At 43.8% G+C, this 13,461-nt stretch overlaps 1 protein-coding gene across 2 annotated transcripts in view; it reads right to left on the reverse strand.

The window, feature by feature from the left end:
• The window catches only part of NCMAP (non-compact myelin associated protein), a 139,787-nt gene that overhangs the window by 106,435 nt on the left and 19,891 nt on the right, over positions 1–13,461 (reverse strand). Inside the window, exon 1 of one of the 2 annotated variants that reach the window (XM_056560584.1) lies at positions 701–773. The exons of the other annotated variant lie outside the window; for it this stretch is intronic. Coding sequence (XP_056416559.1) covers positions 701–728 — 28 coding nt within the window. The 5' untranslated portion in view covers positions 729–773. Of the gene's footprint in view, positions 1–700; positions 774–13,461 lie in introns of those variants that run through there. 2 annotated transcript variants of the gene reach the window in all.

The following is a 13,461-nucleotide window of genomic DNA, read 5'->3' on the forward strand; positions in this document are numbered from 1 at the left end:
TTTCTGTTTTTGGGATGTCTTCTTTTTTTTTACCCTCCTCCCCTTTATTTTAAATTATTTTATTTTATATGCTTAGTCCTCATACTTGTGTATATAAGTTTTTGTACTAATATAGATTGTGATACTTGTTACTTTTACTGATTTACGCCTTCTGGTTTTATCTTCACTTGATTTGGTTTGCATTATTACATCAGAACAATGGAGGCACCTGATTGGTATTAGTGGGACTGAGCCAACGATTCAAGGGCTTATTGGTAGTTAGAAATTGAGACTAGACAGTCTCCTAAAAATAAAATCTTTTGGCAAGATCTTTGACCAGCTGGGTTAAACCCCACATTTATTTCACCTACACTCTTCCTGGGAAAAATATAACACAATATACCAATAGGTAACAACACTACACCGAGTATATAACCTACACTTGTCACCCAAAAAAATTTGTATATTTTCCTTCTTAATCAAAAAAATATTTATTCATAGAAATCAGTACAACAATGTCACAATACATGAAATGACAGACATCCCCTATCCCATAAAAAAACATGTACTCCATAAGCTCCGGCTTCCCCCGCCACAATACCATCAATTAATGGCAATATGCACATATAGATCAATTTAACCCTCCATATACTCAGTAAGGATAATGAAGCTCGTCCATTTCAATAAGGTTACATCACAATAATCAAACCGCATTCATTACCTGCTCCAGGCATATTACCAGTGGCCATCTGGGGACCCCGTGCACCCCCAACGGACGGTGTTTCGTGGGCAACCCCACTTCGTCAGGGTGAAGGTCCCTTCACTGCTCGGGCGGCTAAGGGAAAAGTCAGTAGGGATGAGTGAATCGAATCTGAGGAATCCAAATTCGTTACGAATTTCAGGAAAAATTTGCTTTACAACGAATCCGAATATCGCAGCGTTCGAACGCACAAATCACTTCATTAAACTCCATTTAGTGCGGTCCAGGCTCCACGGCATCTAAGATAGCGGCTCCATATGTCAGGACATGGGGCAAGGAACACTGGGAATGTGGCAAGCCGGGTAGGCAGGATGACCCTGAATCACATGCAGCATGCAGCTTATCAGCAGCCAGCCACCTCTGTGATGTCACAGCCCTACATAATCAGCAGCCAGCTTGTGGCCAGTCACTTCAGCGTTTTATTGCAGATAGAGAGAGAGGGACAGAGAGCAGTGTGTGTTGCACAGAAAAGCATTTTTGCAGCAGCGATTCACCTCAAGCCCAAATCCAGCCTAGAAGCACTGATAGGAAAGGGAGAGAGATTGAGAGAAAAAGTACAATTTTGGATGTACTATACAGCGACTGTATGCTGTAGCACTGGTGTGTGTGCAACAACTGAAAAGCTAATTGTAGCCAGCCATTTAGGGTGCGCAGAGCACTAAAAGCCATAATCACCTGCTATTAGTGCCTAATACAGGTTGCGTGGCAGAGCGTATTGTCCTCTATTAAGTGTAACCTGTGCGTACATAGGTGGTGTACGATTTTGTTCCTGTTGAAGTCTTAAGGGCATAGTTACTGTGAAAGGCCAGTTCTGCTGTTCTAGACAAATACTGTTTTAAATGTAGTGGAGCCTATTGTACTCCCCTCATAAGTGCATACCACTTACGTACATCTACGTGGTGTACCATTTTGTTCCTGTTATAGTCCTAAGGGCCTAGTTACTGTGAAAGGCCAGCCAAAAGTATGCATCTGCTGCTGTTCTAGACAAATACTGTTTTAAGTGTAGTGGAGTGTATTGTACTCCCCTCATACGTGCATACCACGTACGTACATCTACGTGGTTACCATTTTGTTCCTATTATAGTCCTAATGGCCTAGTTACTGTGAAAGGTCAGCCAAAAGTACACACCTGCTGATGTTCTAGATAAATATTGTTTGAAGTGTAGTGGTGTGTATTGTACTCCCCTCATAAGTGCATACCACGTACATTTACGTGCTGCACTATTTTGTTCCTGTTAAGTCCTAAAGGCCTAGTTAATGTGAGAGGCCAGCCAAAAGTACACACCTGCTGCTGTACTAGACAAATATTGTTTTAAGCATAGTGGAGCATATTGTCCTCCCCTCATAAGTACATACCACGTACATACATCTACGTGGTGTACTACTTTGTTCCTGTTATAGTCTTAAGGGCTTAGTTACTGTGAAAGGCCAGCCAAAAGTACACACCTGCTTGTGTTGTACACAAATACTGTTTTAAGTGTAGTGGAGCATTTTGTCCTCCCCTCATAAGTGCATACCACATATGTACATCTACGTGGTGTACCATTTTGTTCCTGTTAAAGTCTTAAGGGCCTAGTTACTGTGAAAGGCCAGCCAAAAGTACACACCTGCTGGTGTTGTAGACAAATACTGTTTTAAGCGTAGTGGAGCGCATTGTCCTCCCCCCATATACGCATTAAGTATGTCAGGCAAAGAAGTGCCAGGACATGTACAGAGGAGTGGCAGAGGTCTAAATTAATCAGGCAGCAGACCAGGGGCGAGTGGCAGCAGGAGTCACAACTAGAGGCCTGAGCTCCCGGTATTAGCTAGCGGTCATGTCTCGACCAGCAACCCATTTGCCGTCATCGACTTCTTAACTCGGTCATTTACTTCATCACAAGTGACATCTGACACCCCCAGTCAACAGTCGATGGATTCCTCAGACACAACCCTCAGTTGGCATGGCCTGGGAGCAGTCCCTGTCCTCCCATTGCCTTTGTCCTATGCTGTTCCCTCCCCCACAGAAGTATTGAATGCTGTGGGTTCAGCTCCACTATTTAGTGAGGACGATCTAATAGAGGCCAGTCAGAAGCTACTGCTTAGCCAAAAAGTGGAGAAGACATCCGCTGCTTCCTTCGCTAGGCAGGCAAGTAGTAATGAGGAGAGTGACGTGGGAGGTGGTGTTGCGAACACTCAGGCTCCTGAAGCAGACACTGTTGAGTAACCTGAGGAGGACATCAGTGATGTGCAGATACAACTTGATGATGATTAAGGCAATCGTACTTTGGAGCCAGGTGCAGAAGGGCTTCATCATGATCAATAGAAGAGGGTTGCAGGTTGCCCGTGAGGCAGCAGCTGAGTCAGCAAGGTGGTGGTGTAAAAAAAATGTAAAAAATTAATGGAAATTTTCGAGTATGAAAACATGCTTATGTTATTTGTAAGGGGATGTAACAGGGGAAGGAATAGCAGCCCACATATACAGCTGCAGCATTTTTTCCTTGTTTTGGTTTGTTTTTTCTCACAGATACTTTTAAGTCACTTTTCTGTTTTGCATAATGTCAGGCCTGGTAGAACATACTGTACTGTTTTTTTTCCAGTTTAGTGGTGCTGTTTTTAAACCATTGTTGTCTCATTGGGTTAAATATAAATTGCATTCACTGACATATAGTAGTGTTGGTGCTTATTAGTAGCTCCAGTAGAGTAGCGCTAATATATGAGTCCCAGGTGAAGGATCAGTCTGGGTACAAAGCGGGTGGTTCATAAGGAGCCACTCGTCTCAAACCAGTGAAGCATCCCATACCCATTTTTTTCTTTTTCCCACCTAAACCTGAGACTATTAGGCAGAGTATATTGTAGGTGTATATTGTGTATTGTTGTGTACACTTAACAAATATATTTTTTTTAGGGAGGAATTGACAAGTTGATTAAAATGATTCTGACTGATGATCAATATATATTAATACTTATATATTTGTATGCCATTTCCAATGCTGAAAAAAAGATATTTGTTACCTACTCTTAACCTATATATCCAGCTTGCTATCTGCATGTGACTAAGAAAAAGACCTTGGGATGATGCCAGAAGGACCAAGATGAGACGTCAGAAGACAAAATATTTGAAGAAGATACAGATTGTATAGAAGGACAAGGATCTGGGATTTCCCAGTATTAGAGCGAGAGAGCCGCGTTAATGAACTTTGGCCAAGAAAGAAGTAGATGCTTAAATATGCTAATATATACAGACACAAAACTCAAACAAATCAAAATATAACATGATGATTTTGACGTGATAACTAACCTCCCCTTTTTGTCAAATGTAAAAACAATGTACTTCCATATAATAAACAGAACTCCTTGGGGCAGCTGTTTAGCCAGTATGCTGAGAAGAAGATATTATACCAACATTCTGTCTGGTGTGTATTCCTTGTGCCGGCACTCAGCAGTATACAGCAGCAGCCTGTCACATTTTAAGGCCTCATCCGCACCTATCCTTGACAGTAGCATGGTTGGCAGTCAGCATGGTGGCAGAAGTGGGAAGTCTGGAGTCAAACGTGCCCTGGGTAGACCACCTGCCTTGTGGCAGCCTACCTTCCCGGGCAGTAGTGGAACAGGGGTTCCTGGAGTCGGCGGAAGTAGCAGTCAGTCAGTGCATACTGTTGGGGGAAAATCAGCTACTCGACAGTGTGGCAGTTTTGCATCAAGCATCCAGTGGATGTTGGCACCATGGCCCTGCGTCAACATATGCAGCGTCACCATAAAGCAGCCTGGGAGAACCGTGGCTCCGATGGGGTGGTCCAGCCTGCGGCATCACCCAGAGGCACGCTGCTCCCTGTTTCAGTCAGCCAAGGCTCCACCACCTCAGATGAAGGGAGCTGTCTGTCATACCCATCTTCTGTCACTCCAGATGCTCCTGCTCCTCCTATTTCGAGTCAATCATTCCACCAGCAATCCATTGGCGAAGCCATGTCCAAGAGACAACAGTATGCGCCCACTCATCCAACGGCGCAGAAGCTGAATGTGCTCCTGTCCAAGTTACTGGTGCTGCAGTCCCTCCCTTTTCAAGTGGTGGACTCCATTCAGAGAACTGATGGCTTGTGTCGAGGTGGAGAATCCCAAGCAGTCATTTCTTTGTGAGAAAGGCAGAACCCGCCCTGCACAATTTTGTGGAACATAAGGTGGGCCAGTCCTTGAGCCTGTAGGTGTGTACCAAAGTGCACAATACATGTCCTTTACGGCACACTGGGTGAATGTGGTTTCTGCACAGCCACAACAGCAACTTGGACTGGTCACACTGTTTCCGCCTCCACGCTCTCAGGCCGTTGGTCTTATGACAGTGTGTGACTGCGCCTCCTCATCCTCCACCGCATGGACAAGTCTCAGTGCCGATCCAGCATACAATGTGTGCAGAGCACGGTGGTGTCACGCTGTTCTTCACATAGGGGAGGAACTGCTAAAAGTCATTCATCAAGAAATCGAATCATGGCTTACTCCACGACAACTGGAAATGGGAACCATAGTGGCCGACAAAAAGGCGGCCCCACACAGGAACGTCTCCCTATTTCCACCTACAAACACTGCCATTTCCCAGGGTTTGTAGGTGGAAATAGAGAGAGGTTCTTGTGTGGGGCTGCCCTTTTTAGGGCGAGTAACACTTGCCAAGAAGGAAATTAATAGGGTGAGAGTAGGGCCTTCCAGGGGAAGTTTTTACCCCCACCGGTTACAATGGACTATACATTGTTCAATTCCACCTTTTAGAGGTCTTTACATCACATCAATACTTGGTGGTGTAGGTGGCACATGGTATTTTTTGCACACCTTTCCTTTTATTAAATAAAAAAAAATTGGGGTAAAAAAATTGGGGTACATATATTTTATCCTAAGAATATTATTAAAAGTAAATTTTTACGTACTGCATATCCTCAATACTTACTTGGGCATACTAACACTTTTACAAAGAAGACCATTTTCTTCTGCCTACCTGCCTCAACTACTATTCTGATCCTGCCTGATGCCACACATCTGATGGCAAGTTCTCCTTTTTTCTCCCACCTTCGTCACCGGGTACTGTTATTGCCACCCACCGCCCCACTCTGTCACCGGGTCACTTTTCAGGACTCCTGATGCTGCTGATGCCAGGTCCAGGCTGTCTCATTCTGCCACCATATGTTCTCCTCATGCTGATGTCAGCTCCAGACTGTCTCATACTACCACCATATGTTCTCCTCATGCTGATGCCACCTCCAGGCAGTCTCATTCTGCCACTATATGTTCTCCTCATGCTGATGCCAGCTTCAGGCTGTCTCATACTGCCACCATATGTTCTCCTCATGTTGATGCTAGCTCCAGGCTGTCTCATTCTGGCAACAAACGTTCTCCTCATGCTGATGCCAGCTCCAGGCTGTCTCATTCTGCCACCATATATGTTCTCCTCATGCTGATGCCAGCTCCGGGCTGTCTCATACTGCCACCAAATGTTCTCTTCATGCTGATGCCAGCTCCGGGCTGTCTCATTCGGCCACCATATGTTCTCTTCATGCTGACGCCAGCTCCAGGCTGTGTCATTCAGCCACTATATGGTCTCCTCTTGCTGCCGCCAACTCCAGGCTGTGTCATTCAGCCACTATATGGTCTCCTCATGCTGCCGCCACCTCCAGGCTGTGTCATTCAGCAACTATATGGTCTCCTCTTGCTGCCGCCAACTTCATGCTGTTTCATTCAATCACTATATGGTCTCTTCATACTGATGCCACCTCCACGCTCTGTCATTGTGCCACTCTGCGACAGTGATTCTAATAGTGATGCCTCTAAACTGCATGTCATATTAAATATACAGTATTATTTCATCAACACAGCACACTCCCTATGCATGTTACGTCGGCAAGGCAAAGTGTTGTATACCCCACTATTGAGGCTCCTGTAGCCCAGAAATAGCCATTTTTAATAGAGATTCGCCGTGAATAAATTCGGACCGAACCAATTTTTTTCAGAAAATTTGGCGAATCGGTCGAATTAAATTTTTCAAAAATTCGTTTATCTCTAAATGTCAGACAAGCCAGGTTAAGACCAAACTGATATTTCAAGGACAGAATCACACACAAAGGAGTAACCAGAAACATGCCTGAGGGCCAGAACCAGAAGGTCAAGCAGAGGTTAAACCAAGAGATTTAGGGTCAGATTCAAAAACAAAAAGTCAGTGGGCAGAGTCAGGACACAGGCAAATGGTTAGGTGCAGGTCCCGATAGAAATACAAGGAGCCTTGGTCATTAAAGGGATGCTCCGGGAAGTTAATAAAAATGCCCCAAAGCCACCACAATACCTGTTCTGTGTCCCTTGTAGTTATCCATTCGATTTTGCAAGCTCCTGTGGCCCCTGCTGTCTTATGAATATCCTTTTCCTTGCCTGCAGCCCAGACTACAACTCCCAGCGATCAGCGCAGCTCTGTGTAATGGCTGCCAGCCAATTGCTTTTACTATCTGTGTGCATGCTCTGTTGTTGTAAACACTGTATATGTATTTTCTTTTAAACTACCCCCCCCCCCCCCCCCCAGGAATAAATCATGCTATGCCCTGAATGGCAGCAGTCAGTGATTAGATCTACAGCAGGCAAAAAGCAGCATTACGTGCTGAAGAGACTGAGCTGTTTTTCTCCCAGCAAGATCCTCGCACAGAAAGGGGAGGGAAGGTGTGGCTGTGAAGCCAGAGCCATGCACAGAAATAACATGGTGTTTGTCTTCCAGGAGGGTGGGGGCTAGTCTCAGTAAGGGGTTTGCACAAAGACAAGGAGGATCTGATAATTATGTCTTTCTTTCACTCCCTGCATGTAAGTGACAGCTCAAAAAGGGAAACTTCTCTATATAGCTAATGAATGATATTTAGACAACTACACAGGTTGGTGAGAAGGAAAGGATAGGCTATGTGTTTATTTCCCTGGAGTACCCCTTTAAAGTCATGAAGCAATGCTCCTGAAGTCACTGCACAAAGGCTGTACCCACCCCGGGAAGGAGGGCAGGTAGGTTCATTACAAGGACACTTCAATTAGCAGTTGAAGACCTAGGGCCATATATTGCATTGCACAAAGGCCCATTGTTGCCCTACATTTGCTAAAAATTTACTATGGCAATGAAAACTTGTGCTTGGTGTTTTAATGTTTTCCCCTCTAAACAATGTAAATCAATAAACAAATGAACCTTTCTGAAAAGTGATCTACATTATAGCTATACACTGTAATTCCCATTTGCTGATTGAACTCGGCACAAAATCCACATAGGTTAATGATTCCTCATCATCAGCTTGAATTTGCAGTGCATGGTGGTAATGACTCCAGCAGATATCTTAGATGTGGGAAGATATTCCACTTGCACTTTGTTTCCAACCAATGGAACTGAACTGTAAATTATTTTTATTTGATAACGTGTCAGTGACTTTGAGGAAAATATACAGGACAAACAGCAATGTAGCAGATAATCTGCTAACTACATAATTGTTCGTTCTTTCTTCATCTCAAGAACTGAGTCATCTAGAAGGACACAGAGCATTAACTGATGGTGTCCTGTCCAGTAACCTGTATTTCTGGATTTAGACATTAGTCACTTATGTCTTTAGAAGAATGTATTAATGTACATTAGTGTAGGCAACTGTACTAATTCCCTATATGACATAAGGAAAACTAAAAAAAGAAACTGTACACATCAACTTTGCACATCAATGTAATTCAAACCAGCAACAATAGATCAAACCCATCCCAGATCTCTGGTCCAAATGTGGTGGCCCAGTACAGGAGTTGCACCCCTGTACCCTAGCTGCCCTGACTCCATACAGTGACCCCTGCCCTCCCCCTTCACTTATGTTCTACCCACTCCCTTAAGTGTCTATGTTATGCAGTATGATGTACATTAATTGTGTTATAGCTTTAAAGGGGTACTCCGGCGCTTAGACATCTTATCCCCTATCCAAAGGATAGGGGATAAGATGCCTGATTGCAGGGGTCCCGCCCCCTCCCATAGGCTTGCATTTAGGGGGGCGGAGTGTGATGTCACATGGGGCGGAGCCTTGACGTCACAACGCTCCGGCCCCATGATCGACAGTAATCAGACCTGGAGCGAACACGCTCTGGGGACAGATTTTAAACGGGGTGCGGCGTGCAAGATTACGGGGGTCCCCAGCGGCAGGACTCCCGCGATCAGGCATCTTATTCCCTATCCTTTGGATAGGGGATAAGATGTCTAAGCGCTTGAGTACCCCTTTAAGACCTGTTGTCATGTGATTAACCAGTTGTCATGTGGTTGTAACCCAGTGAGGTATCAGTGACCATGTGACCTAAGGGTGACCTATTGGACCCCTCCTAGACTCCCTCATATAAGCCCTGGGCAGAGCTAGTTCCCTCTCTTGGAGTCTTTGCTGAGCTACAGTGAGGTCCAGTCCTAGGTGTGTGTCTGGAGCCCAGAGGAGGCCTAAAGTCAGTCAAGCAGCCACGGATTCTCAAGTCCATTGCCCCACAGGTCAAGTCAAAGCCTGGTAAGCTACAGAAGGGGTGAAGTCAGTCATAGTCTGTCTTAATCAAGTCAGTCCAAGTTATCCTGTCTCAAGTCAGCGTGACCTGCATCCAAATTTTCCAAGTCCACTATAAGTCACAGCAAGCCCTAAGGTCTCTGAAATCACTGGTCACCTCCGTGGACCTAGCCAAGCTGTATAGATTGTTACATCTGTCTGACTCAGTAAAGCTGCTGTTGTTCCATAACTTGGTGTTGGAGTCATTATTTGCCCCCGTGCCTAGCTCAGGATCCAGCGGTATTCCTTCGGGTGGTGTAGAGGATAAACCCTGCCCTGGCATCATGAACACAAGGGGTTAATGCCATCTGTCTCTAGGGTAATTCCATCTTCCCTCATCACACCCTCACCACACAAACATTAAGTATCAGAAGCCACATCTATTTTGTTCAAGATACGGTGGATGAAAAAAAGTATACACACCCCTTATAAAATGACAGGTTCTTGTGATGAATAAGACAAAGGTAAATCATATCAGGACTTTTTCCAGCTTAAATGTGACCTATATCGTGAACAATTCGATTGCAAAACAAAGTGAAACAGAGGAAGAAAGAAAAAATAACACACTTTGACCTGGTTGCATAAATGTGCACACCTTATACCTTTTTTGAAGCACTTTTTAACTTTATTACAGCAATCAGTCTTTTTGCATAGGAGTCTATTAGCATGGCAGATCTTGACATGGCAATATTTGCCAACTTTTACTTGAAGAAACTCTCCAAATCTGTCAGAGTGCAAGGACATCTCCTGTGCACAGCCCTAAGATGTTCAATTGGATTAATGTCTGGTGTATAGCTGGGTTATTCCAAAACATTAATCCTCTTCTGGTGAAGCCATGCTTTTATGGATTTGGATTCGTTGAATGTCCGACCATGTTTCCCTGGTGGACAATTCACAAATTTTCATGTGAACATAGCTTAAAGAGTCAAACTAAATGAGCAGACCTTTCCATATAAAATTGTTAACTCTCTATAGTTTCCATGTTTGAAGGTATAGTGGAAGATTTATTAAAACCTCTACAAAGGAAAGAATAATCATAGAAGCAATCTAGTTGTAATGGACAACTGGTCAATTTTACCTCTGTACAGGTTTTGATCAAACTCCTCCATATTGCCCAGATATACATGTATCTGTTTTCTTAGTTTTGTCCAATAGTAAAAATGTTCTCAGTTCCCCACTGGCTCATTCTCCATAATATTACTAAGTGTTCAAAACTATTCACAATTCTGAAACGGTTACAATTTACCCTTATTAAGGAGAATGAAATGTGACATGTTCTTGAGTCATCACCTTACAAAGAAATTGCCCAACAGGTTATAAGGTATCTCCACGGTTATGCAATCCTTACCTAGTGTGAGAACAGGAAAATACCTTACTAACCTAATCCATATATGAAATGAGACAATGGAAAACCTTTTGGCTCATTACTTTTTTAATCTCATTAATAGGGTTTACAGGTGCTACATTGTGGTCCTTAGGTATTGTTATTTAACCTAACGCAAACTATAGGGATGTGAAGCAAAGGTTGATGTATTTTGTCTAATGAAGTTCAATTCATTTCAGCTGAATTTAAAGGGGTACTCAGGTGGAAAACAATATTTTTTTAATCAACTGGTGGCAGAAAGTTAAACAGATTTGTAAATTACTTCTATTTAAAAGTCTTAATCCTTTCATTACTTGCTGTATACTACAGAGCAGGCCCGCCATTAGGGGGTACAACCCATACTCCTGTAAGGGGCCTGGAGCTTCAGGAGGCCCGGCCGGACCTGACGTTTTTTTTTTGCTTGTCAGTGAGTGACTGTGTCTGTCACTCACTGACCGCTGGGGGCCTGCCACTGTACACTAGCGAGCCCCCTCACACGCTAGGCCAGCCCTACCACGGGACCCGGTGCACATATGACGGGGCATCCAGTCTTGCCCCGTCACTAAACTGCTACTTACATCTGCCTGTGGGGACTTCCTGGAGGAGGTGCGTGCGGTGAGTGACGTCATCGCAAGCGCCATGCCGGGACGCCGACGTCCTTTGAGGTGCGGGCAATGACGTCACTTATAGCGCGCACCTCTTTCAGGAAGTCCTCGCAGGAATATGTAAGTAGCGCAGGCCAGGTAAGAGTGTGCCAGTGAGTGAGTAAGTGAGTAAGCGTGTGTGTGTGTGTTGGGGGGGTACTACCAAATGTGGGGAATTTATGCTATGATACCTAATGTGGGGAAACAATGCTACGCTACCTAATGTGGGGAAACTATGCTACGCTACCTAATGTGGGGAAACTATGCTATGCTACCTAATGAGGGGAAACTATGCTACGCTACCTAATGTGGGGAAACTATGCTACCTAATGTGGGGGAACTGCTGCCTACCTAATGCAGATTAATGTGAGTTGCAGTGCAATTTGATGGCATAGTACTTTTTTCTTTTTTTGGGGGGGGGGGCCTAGACACATTCTTTGCACAGGAGCCCTCTGCTGTCTGTGTCCGCCCCTGGCGCCAGGCATAGGCTGCATCCCTCTATATGGGGGTGCAGCTCCGTCAACTGAAAGAAATCTCTCCCCTTGTCAAGCTGGTCCAATGTTTGGGCCTGCTAATCTTTAGGGACAATGTTGGGACCAAATACTATACAGCTTCACAGATAATACTATCTGGGGCAGTGTAATACATATAGGGGGTTTGTACAAAGTTGAGGATTTTGCTGTAGCAAGAAGCCTAAATGTTTGTCTGGCAGATTCGGTGAAGACTAATTGTGATCGGGAGAAATCTTCATGATGACCCAAAACAGATGGAGAAGAAAGAGAAAAGGGAACGACTCCGATCAGAGAAGACGCCCCTGTGAGTATGTAACTATAATGACTCATATGGTCTGCAGTACCTGTGTACAGCTCAAATCTACCTCTATATAGGGCTTATTGATCTTTTGTATAGTGGTTTTTATTCAATAACAATATAGCAGTGTTAGTCAGTGGTAATGGTAGTGGTCATGGTGTGGCAGAATTATATGTCCCTTGTATTGTGGTGTTATTAGTGATACTGGCCTGCGTATAGTGGCTTTTATTTCCTTACAGTATAATTGTATTATTTAGTCACTGCAGAACTAATATGGAGTGGCGATATTATTTTATGTTTCTAAGAACGATACTAAGATAAAATCCAGTGTGTGCCACAGTTGGGGGTTAGACTACAGGCTGTGTAAGGGGCCCCAAAATTTCTGATAGCAGTCCTGCTACAGAGGAAGTTGTAATTCTTTCTGGAATTCTTTTCAGTCTAACCACAGTGCTCTCTGCTGACACCTCTGTTCATGTCAGAAACTGTCAAGGAGTAGAAGCAAATCCCCATAGCAAACCTATCCTGCTCTGAACAGTTCCTCATACAGACAGAGGTGTCAGCAGAGAGCACTGTGGTCAGACTGAAAAGAATTCCAGAAAGAAATACAACTTCCTCTGTAGTATACAGCAGCTGATAAGTAATGGAAGGATTAATGGAAGGATTAATTAACTTTGTGGCACCATTTGATTTTAAAAATGAGTACCCCTTTAAACACAAATATATCACCTGCCTTTGAGAAATAGGTAATCTGTGCAATGTAACAATAAGGTTGGTTGTAGGGGGTGGTAAACTATACACAGTGATGTCACAGTTATAGTACATGTATTAAGTAAACAGTAATGTCACATTTCAGAGTTTATGCACATAGTGTTTTCACAGTAGTAGAATCATGTTCACAGTGATGTCACAGTACAGAGATTATACACACACAGTGATGTCACAGTACAGAGATTATACACACACAGTGATGTCACAGTAGTTGAATTGTGTGCACGCTGATATCATAGTAACAGGGACACAGTGTTGCACAGTATCACATACTTCACACAGTAAGGTTAGAGTTCAGGGATAATGCATGTATTGACATCACAGCAATTAAAAGCAGTAAAAAAGCAAGTAATGATGTCACAGTAGAGAAATACAGACAGCTATGTGGGTTCCATAGAAGATATTGGAAATGGGTTCTATTCAGTTTATGTATTTTTATCTTTAACAAGCATTACTAAACTTACTTCTTGAGGGTTGGGCACCCTTAGGTATTGGACTCCATAGCATCTACTATGTCTGGTACCCTGTTAGTGACCCCCAGGTGGACTTTAAAGGGGTACTCCGGGGGAAAACTTTTTTTTTTTTTTTATTAACTGGTGCAAGAAAGTTAAA

The sequence above is a fragment of the Hyla sarda genome, chromosome 2, assembly GCF_029499605.1.
Source record: "Hyla sarda isolate aHylSar1 chromosome 2, aHylSar1.hap1, whole genome shotgun sequence".
NCBI lineage: Eukaryota > Metazoa > Chordata > Amphibia > Anura > Hylidae > Hyla > Hyla sarda.